The sequence below is a fragment of the Poeciliopsis prolifica genome, unplaced genomic scaffold (assembly GCF_027474105.1).
Source record: "Poeciliopsis prolifica strain line A6 unplaced genomic scaffold, Auburn_PproV2 SCAFFOLD058, whole genome shotgun sequence".
Taxonomy (NCBI): domain Eukaryota; kingdom Metazoa; phylum Chordata; class Actinopteri; order Cyprinodontiformes; family Poeciliidae; genus Poeciliopsis; species Poeciliopsis prolifica.
In genome coordinates, this window is record NW_026562433.1 from 43235 (window position 1) to 64374 (window position 21140).

Here is a 21140-nt window from a genome sequence, read left to right on the forward strand (position 1 = left end):
TTGTTCATGTGCATACATACAAGTTCCTTTTTATGAGTTTAGAAGCATTTTTCTAAGAACTGTTGCCTTTACCACATCCACATAGCAGCTCAGCTATGAAAATGTAAATAACACCTATTAAAAAAGTACGAAACGTTGCCAGAGTCTTCTGCTGAGCTCAACACGGCTTCTAAGTTGTGAAAAATGAAATGGACCAAGCGAAACACGTTTCTAAAGCAACGTCCGTATTTAGCCTTAGAATAAATTATTGTCATTGCTGCCAGATGAATGTATTGCCAGAAAACAGAACACATTTAGCTTCCAGTGTTTCATTTCCTCAATGAAAGAAAATAGAGAAGCTGTGGATTAAAAAAGACACAGAGATGATTGAGCTTCAGAAGTCTTGTTGGTAACATTCACTGAGTGGGCAAACATACAACCGTAGATTTTAAACGTCTTTGTACCCATGCCACCAAACTGATGCTGAAGAGAACATGTTAAAGAGCATAGCTCACTGGAGACTCTGGTTATTTATCATCTCTACTACATCAGGTGTGATGTTGCATTTTATCTGACTCTTGTGTCAATAATAGCAAACATGCATCATGACTCTACGCCAGAAATATTCAGACGCAATAAATCAGGACATAAACAATGATCTACATGGCCGCACACAAAAAAAAAGAAAAAAAAAATCAGACCTGCTGACAAATCCAGAACACAAAAGACTGGACAGAGGGAGGACAGGGGTCAAGCACCGCAAAACAACCCCAGAAAGAAATGGAGGCCGAGTCAAAAACAGTTCAAATGACAAGAATGTCGGCAAACCATGGGAGACAAGATGGCTGGAAAACTGAGGCAGAGCTGCAGACGACAGGTAAGCTGTATAGGCAGCAGAACAGGACAGATGATACATTCTGGGTTGGCTGAGGGTGTTGCAGCTCAAACAGTGAGCAAAAGATCGTTTCCATAAACGGACGTGCTGAAACCAGCAAATACATGGCCAGAAATATTTATGCTTTGTATAACATGTTCCTTATTTTTGTTTGTTTATTGCTTTAATAAGTTCTCAGAAACCAAAACTTAACCACCAAAAGGCACATTATGGATCTGACTATCAGAGGCAGACATCAATGTCGAGAATATACAGACAAGTTCATGTCGATCAACAAGGAAGCCATTTGTTTGAATGTGAGGTGCACTAAAAAGTCAGAATACACATTTGAATAAATTGCCTGATAAAAATAATATCTGGAATTTCACATTTTCTTTCAGCTCTGCGCTTATTAAAGGCCATGTGTGTCTGATGATACGATGCTGACCAAATGTCTTTTCTGAGTCACCTACTGTTGAGTTCAGAGGATGTTACTGAACTTTGAACTCCACATGGACTCATGACCCTGATGCTCAGGATGTTTACTGTGAAGAGAAAGTGATCCCGCGTTTCCTCACTTCACACTTCGCCCTTACTTTGAAGACCAGTGAGAGGATGGAGGAAAATAAAATAATGACTTATCAAGTCATCATGAATAAGACTAACTGGGCCGAGTTGGAGAGTTCAAGTTTCCATTCACCACAAGGGGCGCTGGTGTCTATCTCTAGAGGCGAGGGTGAGGTTCACCCTAAACAGATGTCAACATTTCTGAGAGAGACATTAAAAAAACTCATATTAGAACTATTATAGGAAACCAGATTACCTGGAGAGAATCCATGATTCATGGGAAGAAACTCCATGCATAAAAATCCCAGGCCACGATTTGAGTCCAGGTCTTCCATGTTGTGGGTCGTCTGTGCTAAAACCTCTTCAGCCATCCAGCTCCAGTCTGCTATTGGCGTAGTGATAAAGAAAGAAAAGGTGTTAGCAGCACCAGTCTGTGTGTCAACAGGGACAAAAACCAGAGTGTGAAGCTAAAAACCTGAAATTACTGCAGCCGGAGTGCAGAACTCCTTCAGTGACAAACTGCTGCATCCTTAATGCACAAAGGAGCGTAATCGCAGATCCTTCCTCTCAGAAGCTTTTAAACTTTATAACCATCATTGCTTCCAACAACATCAATGTCTTTGCATAAAAACTTGCATTTCTACCATCCACTTTGTCTTTACTGTATTTTATTATTATTACTATTTTTGTTCATCTTGTTTTTTAATATATTGTTTTAACACTTCAAGAAGTTTTTGTGTCAACATTTATATCTGTTACACCTGAATGTCCCACTTTGCTTGACAATAAAAACTGTTTTTCTATTTCTCATATATGTGATATGGAGCCCCCTGGTGGTTCATAATGTTACAATTCTATTATTAATATTAATAACAAAAATCGATTTTTACTTTCAAAACTTAAACTAAATGTTCACAATTGACCTAATAATAAACCTAATAGTGACTTATTTAGGTATTGAGTCATTATATTTGCATAAGTGTAATCTGTATGTGTATTTTGTCATTTATTCATGGATGCTGATCTTTTCTGGAGGATTTTGGACAGCCAACGTCTTTCTTGTATTTGTAAGGATTATCTGGCGCCCCCTTGTGGTTCATTGGTCTAAATTTCGCTTTGGTCTAAATTAAAGGCAACATAAATAATAAAAACAACTTATAAAAGCAACTTATTTTAATTAAATTCACAGCCTTTTTATATATATATTTAGCAGTGGACAGAACAATGTATTGTTTAATTTAATGTATATTAAATTGACTGTTTAACCAATTGTAGCCATTAGAAATGAAAAATATGCACATAAATTAAACTTTTGTGGGACGATTACTGCAGATGGGCAGTAATTGCTTTTTTTAAAAATCCCCAGAACATTTTTTTTTGATTGCACAAACATTGAGTCACTTTTTTTTATTAATTTTTTTTTATTAAAGTTCAATTATGTGCTAGTACTGCATAGAAAAATCACCACTAAAAGTGAGCTGGTAGCCATAGAAAGGTTAAGAAAAAGAGAAATTAAAAAACAGAAAAACATACAAATATATTTCTATCCAAGTTTTTCTGGATGTGAATAAAATAAACAAAGCTTAAAACATCTTATCAAAAATGTAGAAATGAATGTTATTGTCAAGAGAAAGTTCCTTGCTAAACTCAACAACAGACTTTTCACTTTTCACATGCGACAATGTTATTGCCGCATTTAAAAGGACATTTGCATATAATACAGCATGGGATAAGTGCACACAAATCTTTACATTGATCTGTTTCAACTTTTGCATATAATCTAGCTTTTGTTTTCCAGTTGCATTAAATGTTTGTTGATAAAAATTCTTCACAGATGCATGAAAATAGGTGATTTTTTCCCCTTATTTTCCATTGTTTTCCAGAAACATTCTTGATCTGATTTCAGAGTAAACTTCTCCATGGGTTGCTGCATGGCTCCACTTTCCTGTAGAGAAAGAGAAAAGCGTGAGATCAAACACATTCATGTTTTTTTTTACTGCTGGTAATAACATCATTAATTACAAAGCTGCTGCTGTTAATGCTGTCAAATATTTACAGTAGCAGCAAATATATAGCAGCAACATTTTACAGTGATAGTGAAAATCCAATACTGTGAAGTCAAATTGAAAAAAAAAAAAAAAAAAATGCGCTCACTGTGTTCCACACGGACTTAAATGAGGGACGGACAACGCGGAAAAGAAAGCGGAAAGCGGAAAAGAAAGCCAGACAAAGAAATCGGGAGTTTGTGGACTCTTTCAATCAAAGATCCTGGTCGAGTTGCAGATCTGGATGAACTTGTAGACGAGCAGAGAGACAGCCGGTAAGACTCGAGCTTTATTGTTGATGAGATCGGACTGCAAAGCTACTCACGATCTCCTGTCGGACTTCCAGCTTTACCAGCTCATTAACACCATCAACTACAACACGCCTGAAGTAGTATTGATTGATTGATTTTGAATGAACTGATTGTTGTATTTTGAATAATGAATTTAGATGTTAAGCTTAGCTATTTATTAATTTAGCATTATATTAGAAATGACATCTTAAAGTTATTTATATTCATGAACTTAATATTTATGACTAATATTGAAAAGTGATGGTTGTATATTTAAATAAATGTAAATATGTTATTGAAAGATGAATTTGAAATGTATTTTAAAGTTAAGGAACTTAAGTTTAGTTACTTGTTCATTTAACTTTAGTTATTTTGGGGTTTGATTCACAGTGGGTTGCTTATTGTTTATATGGTTTGTTTTCTTTGTAGTTTGATTGAAATTAATTTGTGTAAATTTGCAAACAATTAAGTAATTTATTTCTTTGTTTTTCTTTTGGGTTTGTCCAAAGGTTTTTACCTGCTCTGGACCAAATGTGGAATATCCTGACATGCACTAAATAAATGAAGGATAAAAATGAAGAAAACTGCTTGGTCCTTTGAGTAAAATCCTGTTTTAAAAAGTCTGCATCCATTCATCCATCCCTTCTCAAGTGGGGAAGCTGCACAAATCAAAAAAGAACTTGACAAATACAAAGAAAATAAAATGCACAATTAGCAAATTATTTCACATAAATTATACAGAAGCACATTCAAATTTACAAATGAATCTAAATACAGATTTTATCTACCTTTATGTTGATTTTCTCTGTTTTTACGTTTTGCTTTAGCGTTCAGTGGGTTTTAAAACAACAATGAGACCTCGGTATTTTTACAAGAGAACAATCGTCTGTGGCAGATGTAGCTGGGTTTGAATTATAAAGCCCATGATAAAAAGTTATATTAGCTCAGCATTTCTAAGTTATAAATCACCTAAACTTTTGGGCCAATTATTAAGCAACGTTTCTAAAAACTATTAATGCCAATGAATGTGGTGCAGGTATCCAGAACTCTAAAAGTCCTCAGCTGGTTCTCTGATCTGACGCATTCTGCTGCTTTCTAGTTGAAGCAAAGGGCAGATGATCGTCTGACCTGCATGATGGGATGTAATGATCTGCAGCGTTGTTGGCATGATGACACATTTCAGTGAAAACTTTGACCGCTGGAGCCGAACAAACTTACCTGAAGTTTCTGGTTTTATGCGCTGTTCACATAATCGTCCTCTGGGTCATCAGAACTGTCTGTTAATGCAACAAATCATCAACAAAAACTAAATGATGCACGATTAAGGTAAAACAAATACATAAATTGAACGTAACCACTTTATTCTCGCTGATTGTGTTCCATGATGCTGATCCTGATTTTCACAATATTTCACAGGAACACCGTGGGAAATATGTTCATTTGTTTTTGATGTTTTGGAGGAATGCTCATTTTTAAAGCCTTAATCTTCTAAAACAAGAGCCTGGAATTAATCTGTTTCTGAAATATTTTGGATTTTAATCTCAAATCCTGGAAGTCTTACTACTGAAATCAGTCGGTCGCTGCATCTTGACGTTCTTAAAGGAATTGGACTTACTATTCATAGTGGCTGGTTGGATCGACTCGTATTCAGAAGCATCACCTGCAAAGCAATGAAAATGTCAAGAGTAGAAAAGTCTGAATTTCAGAATTTAAAACTTTTTGTATTTTTGCAGTTTTCAATGTGACGTCTTTAGTGTCATCTGCCACAACTCACACATTTTATGCCAAAAGCCTGAAATGTTAGAATATTAAAATGTTTGGTGTTATTTTTTTAATTTCACTTTTTTTTTTTTTTTTTTTTTTTTTGCTGCCGTTTAAAAGTTAGAAAACATCCCACATATGAGGGCAACATGTTTTATGCAGCAGATGTATTCAGCATTGCTTTCATATCTCACTGTGTTGGACTGTAGAAAAATCCTAATCATGTTGGGGATTTTTGCACCAGAATCAGGCGTAAACCATGTTGAACTTTTTCTGTGTTTCTTAGAATAACATCCAGTGTGGCTGTTTTTGGTCTTTGATAAATGAAAATGAAATCATCTTAAATCATATTTTTAGGGAGCTAATATAAAATATAAATCAAAGTTACTGACCGTGTAGCAGAGAGCTGTAAACTTGGCTCTCTCCCAGTTTGGGTCCTTGATTTGTGGTCGAGCTCTGACTGCTGGCCTTTGACCTAAATCATGCAAAGAGTTATACTGAAATAAATACAAACATGGATGGAAGATGAACGATTGTGGTCAGAGAAAAGTAAATACCAGAGTACTGACCTGAAGCACCATAAATCTGGATGGAAAAAAGAAAAATTGAGGCATTATAGTGCAAGCTGTTTTTCCTGTTTGTTCCTCATCTAAATAAATTTAAAGAATTTGAAACTTTATTATCTAAGTTGCTGTATATCCACCCTTACACTGTCTGCAGCGCAACATCATCAACAGCAGGAGAAAACCAAGAGTGATTACAACAAGCAGTCGAACGATCAACATCCCAGGAAATGAAGAGCTGACAGGACTGGATACAGTTCCTGGAAATGAGAAACATTGAACATAAGAAAATATTTTTACCCTGACAATTAATGAAAAATAAGTTTCTACCACCGACTGTTCAGAGCAACCACCGGGTATTCCATTCATTCCTGACACAATAGTTCTTACATATTTTGGAAGAATGTCAACACTATCAAGAACAAGATGCTAGGAAACTTCTTTTAGTTTTTGTCACTTTTGTACCTGCAATATTTGCAGTGAAAGACAAGATTTAAAGCATCGGTATCAATGACTCTATTAAAGCATTGTGCCTAATATTATCATTTCTCCACAAATTGATTTATTCTCATCCAGACTTACAGTCGGTATGAAACAGACACCTTTATCACATTTTGGATTCTTTGCCATTTTATCGTAAATAAAAAATTTGGAAAATTTTTGAGTAAAAGTCTGAGCATCTCAAACACCAGAAATAAAACTGATAACCACTTCAGTGACAGATAACAAAATAGATTATGCAAAAAATGGCGGTAGCATGCCTTAGCATACCTTCTGAATTTACAACAATGTTCACCTGTACAGACCCCCAGATGGGACATGGGGAAGATGTTTTCTTTTGTGTTCCCTTGCAATGACTGAAATATTTGCTGGTCCCTTTTGTAGACAGTCACAAATGTCAATTTAAAATTTCAAATGTAAAGAGCCTAAAGGTTTATTCTTAACTCTTTGGTGCTAAAAACTGACTGAAAATGGATTTATTCACTGCACTTGTGTCAGGTTGAGATGGAACCACACATGAAAATGGCCCTTTATATCGTTTCCACCATCAAAACTGTCAGGTGACAGATTAATATCTCAGAAATAGTACAAACAGTTAAAATGTATTTTTGTTTCTTTCCATCTTATGGAAAGTTTCTGTTTATATCACATGTCTGTGGTGCATTTCTGTCCAAAAGAAAAATATATAAAACTTCACCTATTTCACAATGAGATATTAACATGCATAGAAAAACCTCATGAGAGCCTTTTATTATAGCAGAAAGTACAATGGCCACCATAAGAAATGCTTGCAGTATTCATCTATGCCATATTTACTGATCAGCACAGTAAGGAGACCCCATGTCCTCAAGGGGCTCCATACATTTATACTATGCATATTAATAAATTTAACAAATTTAATCACATTTCATGTTTCTGTTCAAAAAGCAAATGACTCACATTTTACTTAATGGAGCAGATGTTTACAAAGCAGAACAGTCAGAGAAAGAAGCTGCTGAGTTTTGAAGGAGAAACTTTTAACACCCATCCACTGCACATGTTTCCACTTAATTCAAGAATCACTGGATTGCTACGGGTTGTTTACAGTATCTTCAGATATGATGAAATATAAATAATGTTTAAAATGCTGGGACAAGTGAAAACACACTGAATTATAACCTGCCTTGTACAGTGATGTTGACTGCATTGCTGAATTCTCCTGATCCAGACTCACACCAGTAAACTCCACTGTGAACCTCCAGTCTGTTAATGGTACATGAGGATCCAGACATCATCTCCCAGTTGAAGCACTGAACATATGATGGACTGGTTGATTCTGTAAACCTCTTCACTCTCCACTTGGTGTCATTCCCACTGCAGTTCAGTGTGACAGACTGATCAATGAAATGTTGAACTCTGTCAGGACTCACTGAGAGAGAAGCTGCTGGATGAGAGTCTGAAAAAAACACACAGAATAGTGTAAAATTTCTCCTGGCAGTTGTGTTGAGAAAATGTGAAAAACAATGTTCATTGAGCTGTGATTGTAAAATACGCTGTAAAATGATTAGTGGTTAACAGACATTATAGTAGGGAAGTAAAACCAAAGACACCAAAAACAACAACAAAAAATACAGAAAGAGATATGAGTAACATGAAATAAATGTTGATCTGATTAAATTTGTTGATATAATTATTTTAAGTGAGAAAAGAGTCCATTACATAAGCTTTGCTAAGTATGAATAACAGCAAACTGCCACAATGATAATCTGCTACTTTATTTATTTATGAAAGCTAAGGAGGAGGAACACAATAGATTATTCAAAACGTTAATTAGAAACCTGAGCTCATCAACAATGCAAATTGTGGAATAAAAATCCAAAATGAAAGAACAGAAACAAACTGACCTGCAGACCAAACAAACTTTACTTCACTGTCACGAGTGTAAAACTTTGGTTCTCCTCTTCCTGCTCTGCACTGATATCCTGCTGTTTGAGTCGGTCCATTAATGATGAAGGAGTTCTGCTCAGTCCCATTGATGGTGTTAGGCAGCAGCTCAAAGCTGTAGGAACTGCTGATTGGGTTTGGAACAGCTTTATACCAGAAGAACCTCCATCCTGCTGATTGAAGCTCCAAACCCTCACAGCTCAGAGTCACTGAGGCTCCAGGATTCGGCCATGATGGAGACACAGAGAGGACAGGCTGAGGGCGAGACGCTGGAGAGAGAGGAGGTATAAACATACTTACACACATGTAGAAATATTTTATTACATATTAAGATTTTATTTACTAATGTCTGAAACCAAATCTCTTGTTTTAAGTTAGTTAGAATTAACAAAACTATTTCTATTTGCTAAATGCCAGAAGACTTAGTGAAAATATCTTTTGAAGGATTTTTTTGCAGCTTTTGACATTTAAGTCATTTCAAACAAGGAAGCAGTGAGTTTCAGGTCCGCCTTCAATTAACTTGAATGTTAATTGAAGTGAGAAAAGAGTCCATTACATAAGCTTTGCTAAGTATGAATAACAGCAAACTGCCACAATGATAATCTGCTACTTTATTTATTTATGAAAGCTAAGGAAACTATCAATTAATTAGGTTAACTAATTAATTGATAGTTAACCTATCAAAAGTTGAGGAAGGAAACCCAAAAGATTTGACTCAAGTCAGATAGCTTAAAAGAAAAAAAGGTAAATACATTTCTTAATTCAGAGAAAGCTACAAAAAAATCTCAAAAATGCTCAGTACGCTTTTTTTAATCTCATTTAGCAAATAGAAATAATTTTGGTCGTTCTGGTTGAACTAAAATAAGAAAATGTTGTTTGATTTACTTCATACACTGAGAAAACAATTTTAATAACTTTTGATCCAGTGTATGTGAATATCTGTCTAATAACTCTCATTATAACTAACAAAATAAAATGATCACTGGTAAAGAACAATGAAGCAAAACAAAGCAGTATTAGACATATAATATGCACTTCCTATAAATTACTTGCTTACAGCCAGAATGTTGCACTGTTTGCATCATATCATCACATTTGTGACAGTTTTTCCATCAAACAGACATAAATTGCTGCAGTAAATCCTCTGTCAATATCAACATAGAAATTTATTGTCTGGTTTAAATATCAACATGAACAGGAGCAAATTTTCTGCTTTCAGGCTTCATTAGATGGAGTTACAGATGATGATCGTTGCACTGGAGTCATAATACTTTTAACACCACTGATGAACAAAGAAGCACTAAGATGTTTCATTTCACAATAAAGACAAGTTTACCTCTTTTCTCAATAGTGACCTTTCCGCTGGTTTCAGTGTAGAAAACTGGATCTCCTCTTCCTCCTCTGCAGCCGTACTCTCCTCCCTCTGAGATGAAGAGGACTCCGTCTGATTCACTGGTTCTGATGGACTGAGCTGCAGAAGAATCTGACTCCAGTTTGAACCAGTCAAACTTCCAGCCAACTCCAATGTCAATAAGGCAGGTCAGTGTTACTCTGCCCCCTGCTGGTATGATGTTATCACTTGCTGTTAGTGAGGCTTTGGGTCGATTTGCTGGTTGAAACAGAAAACAAGACAAACTTTAGAAAGTGTCTTGTTTGAGGAAACAATCTGTTCAGATCAATTTTAACTTCTGAGTCACTTATGCTGTTTGATGTTTCATGCTTCCTGGCCAGGTTATTGTTAAAAATTAGAATTCAGTCCTAATCAATTTACCTGATTAAAAAGAAATATTTTAAACTAATCTTTCAAAAACCAGTATTTGGAAGAGTGACTAGAATCAACTGAACTTCACTTCCATTTCTAAAACTACAGACAGAGTACAAATCTAAAACAACACAGAAAAGCAACAATCAGAACTTCTCCTTCTGTTCTCTGATTGGCCCAATAGAAATTCTACTGGAGAAAATCCAAGTCAATGGGAGAAAGCCCAGACAGAGCACTGAAGAGAGATTAGAACTAAGTGTTGCTGCATAAGAAAGCAAAGGCCAGGCTCACATAAAGTCTAAACCTGTTATAAAATACCAAATTATTTCTGATTTACCATTTAACATGAGAACTAATGCAGATGTGAGGAGTTTTGCATCCAAAAATGTTGTCTGGTGTTCTAGGATTGTGAGAATGAGGATGTTTCTGTCAGACTTACATTTCACTGTCAGTGGAAAGGGAAAACTCCAGCCTGAGTTCTGATCTCCTTTACTAGCCCTGCAATAGTAACTCCCACTGTCAGACTCAGAGACGCTGTTGATCCTGTATTCATTGGATGTTGGAGAGTTTCTATTGGCTGGACTCCATTGATACGTCCACTGAGTTCCTTCATCGTCCTCCATCTCACATCTCAGAGTGACCGTCTCTCCTCTGAATACGACAGGCCAGCTGGGATGCCGCTTCACAGTCGGCGCAGACACTAAAATGTATAATATTCAATCAGAAGACAGAAAATTATATTGAGCAAAAAACTGAAAATGCTGAATTCTTATAGCTTATGATTATCAGCCTCATTAAATGATATGAAAATAAAACATTTTATATTTACTAACAAAGAAAAAAAGACATGTTATGTTTTAAGGTGAACCACAAACTGAGCTCAACAAACAGTAATAAAATTTGACCATCAAACATATACATATTTTAAAGCAGATTTCTTTGTTTTATTTTCAGAATAGAACTGAACTCACCAATTTTCTGAATGTTGCTTGTTTCTGTATGAAAAACTGGATTTCCTCTTCCTCCTCTGCAGCTGTAGAGACCTCTCTCTGAGACAGAGATAACTCTGAATGGATCTTTGTTTCCTCTGAACCGGGGTGCAAAATATTGTTGATCATTTCTGAACCAATCAAACTTCCAGTCATCAGATTCGTCCACAGAGCAGGTCAGTGTTATGCTGCCCCCTGCTGGTATGATTGTTCTGTCTGCTGTCAGTGTGGCTCTGGGTTTATCTGCTGTGGGTTTTAAATAAACAAGAAAGAAAAGAAAATCATATTAGTGACCAATCTTTGCTTGGTGGTTTCTCTGTTTTGGTTGTTGGTGATAATTTATTATCAACATGTGCAAAGCTTATTAGGAAAGATTACATTATTGCCAGACAAGGGGAAAATACGTCCGTCGCATAAAAGAAACTCACTAAACATTGCAAACATATACAATACAGTCTTGAAAGAAGAAAATATGACAGGAGAAACAGCAATGCATTTGGATTCACAAGGTCCGGTTTCTGAATCAGTCATGTGATTCGGTCCGATTGGGAGGCTTCAAACGTCATCGCCTGTTTCTACACCACAAGCCTGGATACAATAACCCTCATTGATTACTCAATACATGCTCTTTAATGCCTCAACACAAAGGCCACATCACTAAATCATATAAGATGACTTACTTCAGGAAAAAATTACTTTATTTTAACACTAAACTGTCTTAAAATGTTGAGTATAGCTTAGTACCACATTAAAGGCTTAACATTGAACTGCAGAGTGACTCTGTAGTGTTTACTTCAGTGAAATGAAACTGTTTTTATTTATCTAACAGAAAGTCTCTTGCTTTTATTTTGTTTGTAGTCAGAAATAACAGAAAACCTGGTTTTATATTAAATCCAAACAATATAAAGTTTCTAAATCAGACTCACGTTTCACTGTCAGTGTGACGCCATCACTCCATTCTGTTTGTTGATGATCTCCTGCAGCCATACAGCTGTAAACTCCACTGTGATATTCAGAGACGTCATTGATGCTGTATTCACTGGATCTTCTTTGAATGTTTCTATTGTTTTTTCTCCATTCATTTGTCCACTGAGTTCTTCCTCCTTCCTTGATCTCACATCTCAGAGTGACTTTCTCTCCTTTATATACAACAGACCCACTGGGTTGTCGGTTCACAGTCGGCTTGGGAACTATTCAACAAAAACAAAACAGTTTTCATCCGGAAAACAGACAGAAATATCCTGATATTATCTCCATTGTTCACCTGTCTGATACCCACATCAACAATGTTTAAGCAAATATTTTCTGGCTGAATATTTAATAAATCAAAAGTACAATTTTATAGAAACTATTTTAATTTCTGAGCTCATAATCTCCATGATTTTTTTAAATTTATTTTAACAAACATGTTAATTGTGTTTTCTAACTCAAAGACAGCACTTGTCATTTTTGACAGCTGACTGAATATTTATTTCAAAACCTTTACTTAAGAGAACAAGACTACAGAAAATATGTGAAACATTACAAATGAGTATATCCTTCCCTGCATTTTAATAGAAAATAACTGTAATAAACTTAAGGTGTTACATTACTATGTAAGTGTCATGAAATGGTGGTGGTGAGGCAGACGCTGGAGACCCAGGTAGGTGAATGGTGAGTAATTTAATGAAAATAATCCACAAAAACACAGTCAACAGAGTCCGCGGCCAGGCAGCATGGCTGAGCGGAAGCCAGGGCTCAACGCCTGTAGCAACTGGTCATTCAGGCAGCTGACAAAAACAAAGGACACCGACTTGCAACAACAATTGACAAACAACGACAAGGACCCGACCAGGAACAAAGGACACAGGAGGGACTAAATACACTGAGGGTAATCAGGAGAACAAGACACACCTGGGAACAATCAAGGGGAAGACAGGACAACGAGGAGAACTCAGGACACAGAAACTCGGTATAAAAACACAGAAAAACACAGAACCTGACAGTAAGAGTCAAATAACAGTAAGAGGAACATTTGAACCCTAAACGGCTTCAAAATGCAACAAATCAACATTTGGAGAGATGCAGCGAAAAGGTTTTAGCGAAGCATCAAATCGAAGATGAATGTAAACTCCAAATGTATCAATTAAAAATAATTAATCTTCACAGTAACAGAATCAATATTTCATTTTAAGGCATCATCAAATAGAGGTGCAGTCTTGCAATTACTGTTTTATTATGGTTCCAACATTATGGCGACTAAAACACAACTGATAAACAAATTCTAGATTTAGAGAGAGATTTTTATTTCATTACAAAATTAAGAAATAAACTTACCAATTTTCACAACAGAGATTTTATCACTTATTTCAGTTTGAAAACTTGAATATTTTCTTCTTCCTCTGCAGCTGTACTCTCCTCCCGCTGAGACATAGATAACTCTGTTTGGATCTCTGTTTCCTCTCGCTGCAGAATATTGTTGATCATTTCTGAACCAGTCAAACTTCCAGTCATCAGATTCGTCCACAGAGCAGGTCAGTGTTGTGCTGCCCTCTAGTGGTATGATTCTTATGTCTGCTGTCAGTGTGGCTCTGGGTTTATATGCTGTTGGTTTAAAGAAAAATAAAAGTGACTCAATAATCAAACTATTAATTAATTCATGACATGTTTACTAAACTTAATCATCTTAAAAAGTTGAATGTGTTAAGTTCATATTTACTTTAGTGACATGAAGCTGTTTTTATTTATCTAACAGAAAGTCTCTTGCTTTTATTTTGCTTGTAGTCAGAAATAACAGAAAACCTGGTTTTATATTAAATCCAAACAATATAAAGTTTCTAAATCAGACTCACGTTTCACTGTCAGTGTGATGCCATCACTCCATTCTGTTTGTTGATGATCTCCTGTAGCCATACATCTGTAAACTCCACTGTGATATTCAGAGACTTCATTGATGCTGTATTCACTGGATCTTCTTTGAATGTTTCTATTGTTTTTTCTCCATTCATTTGTCCACTGAGTTCTTCCTCCTTCCTTGATCTCACATCTCAGAGTGACTTTCTCTCCTTTATATACAACAGACCCTCTGGGTTGAAGGATCACAGTCGGCTTGGAAACTATTCAACAAAAACAAACAGTTTTCATCCGGAAAACAGACAGAAATATTCTTTGGATTGTTTGCATGTGTGATATGCAGGTAAAGACAGGAAATAAAATAAAATAATATAAAATATAATAAAATAAAATAAATTAAATAAAATACAATAAAATGAAATAAAATAAAATAAACAGCTAACTGAATGTTTTCTGTTGCTTCAGATGACAAAATCTCAAATATTTAGTCTTAGTTTTCCCACAGAATCTTTTTCCAAATTAACTTTGCACTAAAACACTAATTTATCTTAGCTAAAGTACATCTGGATTAAAATCAAGTATCACAAAGATGAGCACATGAACTCTAAGTTACTTCAAAATCCAGTTGATCAAACCTTCAGTATTAGAAATGGAAAGATGCAGCAAAAAGGGTTTAAACATGAAATTGAAGACATTGAAGATAATTGAAAACTCAAAATGTCTCAATTAAAATTTATTACATAAACAGCAACGTTTCATTTTAAGGCATCTTCAAATGGAGTTTCAGTCATATAAAAACTGATTTACTGAAGCTTCTTCTCATCATTGGGTTACAATATGGCTTCCAAAAAAAACATCTGATAAACAAATGCTAGATTTAAAGGAAGATTGTTATTTTATTACAGAAAAAGAACAAAGCTCACCGGTTTTTAGAACAGAGACTTCTTCGCTTTCTTCCGTTTGATAAACTGGATCTCCTCTTCGTCCTCTGCAGCTGTAGACACCTCCATCTGAGACACTGACGTCACTTTGTTGTTCATTGGTTCCTCTGAGCTGAACTGGTTCATCATCTCTGAACCACTCAAACTTCCAGTCATCAGATCCGTCCACAGAGCAGGTCAGTGTTGTGCTTCCCACTGCTGGTATGATTGTTGGGTCTGCTGTCAGTGTGGCTCTGGGTTTATCTGCTGTTGGATTCAAAGCAGAAAATCAATCAAACCATCAGAACATGACCTGGTTCTGGTTCACTTTTCTTGGTTAAGTTGTGTAGATTTGTATTCTAACTCACTTGACACTGTCAGTCTGAGGGCTTCACTCCATTCTGTTTTATTATCGTCTTTTTCAGCTCTGCAGCTGTAATCTCCACTGACAGCTGGAATAATCCTCCATTCATTTGTCATTGGAGAGTTTTCATTGGCTGGTCTCCATTCGTACGTCCACTCAGCTCCTCCGCCTCCCTGGATCTCACATGTCAGAGTAACTTGTTCACCTTTGTATATCTGGGTCCATTTGGGATGTTGGATCACACTGGGTTTAATGGAAACTGTTCATACAAACATTACTTACTTTAAGTGTGATAATAAAAATAAAATTGAACAAAACAAACAAGAAGATGTTTTCATCATTAGAGTATCTAAAATTGAACAAATTTTCAATTTGATGATGATTAATAATACTATTTTAAATACTATTTTTGCTGCCTTCCGTGTTGTAGTCTGGGTGGGAGTGATGTGTAAATGAGGCGTCTTGAAGCGTTTCGACCCAAAGCAAAACGGTGTTGATACAGTTTTGCTGTCACTCAATACTGACACCTGCTGGACATTAAAAATCCCTACTGGTAACATAGTTGACAGACTGATTTGATGATTTAGTCTAATACAAAAAGATTTAAGTCATTGTATTTTATTGTATATTATATATTGTATTATGTCTTATCTTCAGTTAAATTCAAAAGATATTCTTAGATACAGTCGATAAATAATGTGAACATAAAAATTGAGTGAAAATTTAAGTGAACATGTTTGGAATGAGCATGGTTGTGGAATTTTTTAAAATCTTTTTTTACAAATTTTCATTCAAAAAAATTAGTTTTTCCAACATTTGGAGTTTTAGTCTGTTACGCTTTTTTGACACAACTTCTCTCTTTTGTGTATGCAAACTTCTGGTTTCAACTCTAGGCATGCACGCCATAAGTCATACGTTATAAATCAAAATTAGATCAGTTGAGAATGTCCAAAAAGGGCCATTCCTTACCTTCTGCACAGCCAGCAAAATGTGCATTGAACCCTAAAATGAAGTAAATCTCAGTGTTAGAAGGGTTAAAAAATTGAACTGACATTTACATTAATGCACAAACCACTCACTTTCATGAGCACATGCAAGTGAGCACGAGCACATGAACGCACCTCAAATGAGTGAATGACTGCATCTTCTCACTATACACTCTGTAATCTTGAGAAAACACTGAAAACAATGTCAATAATTTACTTACAGAAAAAGCCCAGCACACAGAGCAAGATGTGGCCCATCCTGACATCGAGAACGGCTACTGAGAAGAAGAAGCAGACGTCACAGATAAAGCAGATAGAGAACGAACAAGTTTGAGACTTCTGTCTATAACTTGCTTGTTTGCGTCTTTTTTACTAAGAATTCACACTACAGCAACACCTTTTACTGCAGGCGATTGGTCACCATAGTTACATTTCCTGACTATTGGAGGAACTTACAAGTTCATGTCACACATCTGACATGCCCTAAGAAAACCATTGGTTTAAAAAACATTGCAGAGCTTATTTATTTAAGGGAAGTGTTATGAGGCTCTTGACGCTCGTACAAGTTGCTGCGATACTGAAAAACATTTCCACCGTATGCTTTTCCTGCTTGTTCACCTTATTTTGCCACTTCCTGGTCAAATCTTAATGACTCTAAACCTGAAACACTCGTATTAGCATTTAGAAGATCTGATGCACCATGTGCCTTTGCATCAACTTTGCTGTTCTCCTTTTTTAGACTCATAATCAGTTCCTGAAATATATATATTTTTTAATTATACTTACTTGTGCTTTCTAAGCCCTCCGAGTGATAAAGACTGTGAAGAAGAGCTATGTTTTTCTCTAATCTTCCTTTTTTGTTGTTGTTGTAGTGTGTATAAATATTAGACTCAAGGCAAAGTAAACTAAGCAGCCGATTAGGGCCCCAAAGTCACTAAGGGGCATCTCAGTGAAGCTGTTGTTTATATATATATTTTTTTTTTGTTGTAATAATCATTCTAATTTTAAAAACACACAATTTTACTGTGAAGTGATTTGTTTTTACAATAATACATATTTAATGTATGTAGAAAAGATCATTTTATTGATAAAAAGAAAAAAATAAATTGCTCTTGGGGGCCTCTGGTGGCCGCAGCAGGTACCGCATGCTTCATGAGCAACATGAGCTGCCCTGCAATATGCAGAGAGCATCCAAAGGTCCAAAGGTCCAAAGGTCCAAATGTCCAAAGGTCCAAAGCTCCGGTCAGAAGATAAGTTAGCAAAACAATGTCTCAAAAAGGACTCTTCCTTCAAGGAGGGAGAAAAGAAAGAGGAAATATTTTTTTAAAAAGCCCAGATAAAGGTTTGTTTTAATATCAACTGTAAACGTGAAGCCCTGACCTGGTGGGCCGGTCTGTCAGTCAAACCTCTCACTGCAGAGCAGCAGAGGACAGAGACTGATTTATAAACCTTTGCTGACGAAGGTAAGATTATGGGATAAGTGTAAGTGTCGACCAATCACAATCCCCCAAAGTCTGTCTTGTGATCACAAATGTGATCACAAGACAGACTCCCAAAAATCTCTGGAGTGACTGAAGGACATATTCCTTATGACATGGTAAAAACACTGCTATACACAAGAATGACTTAGATAGACTCTCCACCGTTATCGTAATTCATCTGGCGTTCACTTCCTGGCTTATCGTTGTTTGAGTTGCTCTTGGCTTGTCAGACTCACGCTTGTCCTCTTGGTGGTGCTATGTGTTCAGACATTTGGCATCTGCAGCACACTGTACACGGTTTCTGTGTGTGTGTCGCTCCAGTCCTTATTTACATCGGCGCACGCTGAAGTCAAAGTCTTGTGCGTGCTCCCATCTTGTAATGCGTCTTGTTTCTTGTCACTTTTGACACAAGACGCAGCCTTTCTGGGGACGCTGTAGACGGTGTCTACCCCCGGACTCTCACTGAAGACCTGCTCAAGTGTTGGCAGGCTGATCTCTCTGGGCTGGTTGGTTTCCACGTTCTCATATGAAGGGTCCGCTTCACTGGAAGATGTTGAGGCTCTGGGCTCGGAAGGCTGCTGGGCCTCCAGCGGTCCGCTTTGTATTAACTGGGCAACAGATGTCGACTCCTGGAGTGAAAAAGAAAATGTTCTTTAGAAAATAAGAGAGAGCTTTTTAAATGGGATTAATGTCTCTAAAGTTTCATTAGTAATACATAATTAGTGAGAATATTTTTTTCTTTTAAATTACCTGATTATGTTTGGATTTCCAATATTTTCTGGCAATAACAAAACTGAGGAATATTGTAGCAACAATTATAATAATTATGATAATAATATAAATTATATCAGGAAAAGTTTGTGATTCCTGTGTAAGTTCAACATTCGTCTGTACAAAACCTGTAAGAAAGAAAAGAAGCAGCATTAGCTGGAAATGACTTCATTTAAGGCAAAAAAATAATCAAACATGTTTCTTATCATAATTTAAAGTAGATTAAAAATCACTTTCACTTTTACGAAGCACTACAATGAGGAAGCAACTTTATTCTACTTTCAGAACAATTCAGGCAACTTACACGTCGTGGGAATGTTTTGTGAGACGTTACGTGTGCTGACATGGTTGTTACCGCTGCAGACAACAACTGTGTTTTCGATGAAGACGGTGATGTTGACGTTACTGAAGGACCCCTGAGACGTTCTGCAACCATTTCTGTGACAGACGGACCCCAGCCAGACATCCTGGATGGAGCAGTTCACTGTGAAGTCACATAGTTCTGCTAAAAGACTGGAACGATTTTCTGGTGTCACAGTCATCACTGGTGTGGGAATCATTCCTGGAACACCCAAAACATGCAGATTAATAAATGTCGCCCCCTGCTGGCTACTTCCTGCAATGCATTTTACACGCTGACGTTAATTTCTTAGTACTGGAAGCACAAGGAGAAAAAAATGTATGAGATTTAGAAGGCGAAGAAATGAAAAAAAAATACAACTTGCACACTTAAAGCAAAATTCAGCTTAAACAAACCTTGTAAAATAACTTGGTGATTTTCAAATTGTTGAGCAAGGTTGGAGAAGTAAGTGACCTTAAAGATGCCTGTGTCATTTTCAGTCAATCTATTTATACACAGAGATAAGTTTCCAGAAGTGAAAACTATTCTCTCTTCATAGTGTGGAACGACAGATTCCTGATCAGCTACAAGTGTTCCATTAAACGTCCAGGTAAAGCTTCGATATGGAGGAGGTTTTGTGACATTGAGACACACAGAGCTGTTCTTTGGTCGATAATGCCTAAACCATAGCTCCGTTCCTGTAACTGGATTGAGAAAAAATAATAGGTCAAACACAAATAAATATATTTCAATACTCTCAAAGATGCAGTTCAGCGTCAATAGATATATTGAAAAATGATCAGCCAGCATGAGTGGACACAAAACTGATTTTAGTTTCTTTATTTCCATTTGGTCTGCAGTATGGAGAAGATTATTTCAATTCTGCTCAAAATAAACCTGCTAACATGTAGAATATATGGTATCCTGCAAAGGTATTCATGTTCCTTTCATATTTGTATTGAGATTTTAGGAGAGTAGACAACACTATGACTAATGAATATTGTTTTCCACAGGACTGCGTGCTCTTGGTCATCTTGACCCTTTTCTTTAGTGTCCAGGTCATCTCACCAGTTGTCAAGCAAGTGATTAAAGGACACATATGTGACACTATTGAATAAAACATTGATAAAAAAAAACTACTTTTTGCATGATTTAACTTTTAAAGTGTTTATGTTTGTTTGTGAACAAGACACAGTTTGCAGTTAGTGTTACATTACGGATAAAATATTAGCTTTACATTTCCAAATTCTCCTGTGTTTTCCTATTTCAAAACAATGTTTCAACCTTTTTTGGAGTATTGTCAGATGTCTAAGAGGATCCTAAGAAATTTAGTGAATATGCTAAACATAAGTCAATCTACGGTAAATGATATTCAGTTAATAAAAAATGCAGTAAACGCAATTTTAAAAGCAACAAACAGCTAAATGATGCTAAGAATAAATGTTCTGTCTGAAACCTGCAAGTTAAACAATAACACAGTGCCTGCTTGATGTGCTTTACCTCACATAAAGTATATTATACATTTCTGAGCTCTTTCTTTAAACAATAGCTTTATGAAAAAAGAAAACAGTCCACTTCTCTGCATACAGTTGATCAAGAGATCAAGAAACTCCAGGAATAAAACTCTAGCAGTTGCCATGGAACTAATGTAAAAAATATTTATTCTCAAAATTTGAGTTGTTTATTTTACCTGAGAAAAATAATAAATTAAAAATGGGAAATTTATTTTTTGCTTTTGGTAGTGCATTGCCAAATATTGATCCTCACATATATTTTGTAAAGGTGCCAAAACCGTCCCATTATTTTATCCACTCAGAAATTACTAACTACTTCATCCTGGCAGATCACATGAAATCTGCATTGAATTACAATTATTGGAGTTACAAGGAGACAAAATGTTCGACAGTTTGAGGAATTTAAGTATTTGCAAGGCGCCGTAAACTTCCTAGAGAAACATGTTTTTAAAAAGTCCTTCTTCTGATGTTAAACATGCAAGGGTTAAAAAAAAACATAGCAATTTCAACTCACCAGTAAAGCTCCACATACTCAGCAGAAATATTAGTTTTAAGACAACCATATTTGTTTTTTTTAGATTCAATAGATGAAGAAATGAAATCATCCGAGAAACAGCGCTGTAGCTGAGCAGCAGGTGTTCATGTACAGGAAATACTCATCGCCTGTTTCCTGAGATA

The 21140-nt window shown here is 36.0% G+C and overlaps 1 protein-coding gene across 1 annotated transcript; it reads right to left on the minus strand.

Moving 5' to 3' along the window:
- Positions 1–5040: 5040 nt before the first annotated feature.
- Positions 5041–21088, minus strand: LOC129379416 (basement membrane-specific heparan sulfate proteoglycan core protein-like). The gene is made up of 20 exons (XM_055060190.1): positions 20977–21088; positions 19365–19652; positions 18913–19170; positions 18588–18736; positions 16578–18466; positions 16340–16372; positions 15375–15629; positions 15010–15273; positions 14086–14349; positions 13571–13837; positions 12181–12444; positions 11237–11500; positions 10705–10965; positions 9840–10112; positions 8464–8772; positions 7743–8015; positions 6226–6339; positions 6086–6101; positions 5909–5991; positions 5041–5415 (listed from the first exon to the last, which is right to left on the minus strand). Exons 5-20 carry the CDS (start codon positions 16612–16614, stop codon positions 5297–5299), a joined length of 3096 nt encoding a protein of 1031 aa, XP_054916165.1. The 5' UTR covers positions 16615–18466; positions 18588–18736; positions 18913–19170; positions 19365–19652; positions 20977–21088; the 3' UTR covers positions 5041–5296.
- Between the last annotated feature and the right edge of the window lie 52 nt (positions 21089–21140).